The sequence below is a fragment of the Acanthisitta chloris genome, unplaced genomic scaffold (genome assembly GCF_000695815.1).
Source record: "Acanthisitta chloris isolate BGI_N310 unplaced genomic scaffold, ASM69581v1 scaffold4596, whole genome shotgun sequence".
NCBI classification, from domain to species: domain Eukaryota; kingdom Metazoa; phylum Chordata; class Aves; order Passeriformes; family Acanthisittidae; genus Acanthisitta; species Acanthisitta chloris.
The window spans coordinates 2,433-3,022 of NW_008676322.1; the positions used below are offsets into that span (position 1 = coordinate 2,433).

Here is a 590-nt window from a genome sequence, read left to right on the forward strand (position 1 = left end):
GACTGTCCTTCTCTCCTGCAGGAGCTGACGATGTAACTGCCAGAGGGAGGAGCCTTTTTTGGTGTTTCAAAGAAGAGTAAAATACAACAAAGTTTAAAATTTGTACTATTTCTATCAGTTAATAAAAGTTGTGGCTTATTGTTGGTGAAACACTTGCTGCTCCGTGGTGGTTTGCTGTGGCCCAAGGGTGGAGCCTTCCTCCCGGGAAGGTCCTGGCCCTGATCCCCCGTCCCATCCTGTCCAGTCCTGCTGAGCACCACCTGCCTGTTCCCTCCTTTCCTTCCTATCCCAGAGGCTGCTGGACACAAGCCCAGGCCAGCACTGCGCTGGGGCTGCTGGGCTCAGAGTCAGCTCCAGGCTGTCCCTGAGGCCAGCGCTGTGAGGGTCAGCAGGTTCTGACCTTGGCTCACACCAGCCCCATGGAACACTCCAGGCTGGGGCAGAGTGCTGGAAAACTGGAAAAGGCTCTGGAGGTGCTGGTGACAGCGGCTGGACACAAACCCAGGTGTGGCCAGTGGGCCAAGAAGGCCAATGGCACCGACTTGTACCAGCCAGAGCTGGTGGGCACCTCCAGTGCTGTGTCCAGTTCT

General features: G+C 56.4%; 1 protein-coding gene across 1 annotated transcript in view; it reads left to right on the forward strand.

The window, feature by feature from the left end:
• The window catches only part of LOC103803512 (nascent polypeptide-associated complex subunit alpha), a gene marked incomplete at its 5' end in the record, with an annotated part of 1,805 nt that extends 1,655 nt beyond the window's left edge, over positions 1-150 (forward strand). Inside the window, one exon of the mRNA XM_009076071.1 lies at positions 22-150. Within this exon, the coding sequence (XP_009074319.1) occupies positions 22-36 (15 nt within the window). The remainder of the gene's footprint in view (positions 1-21) is intronic.
• Between the last annotated feature and the right edge of the window lie 440 nt (positions 151-590).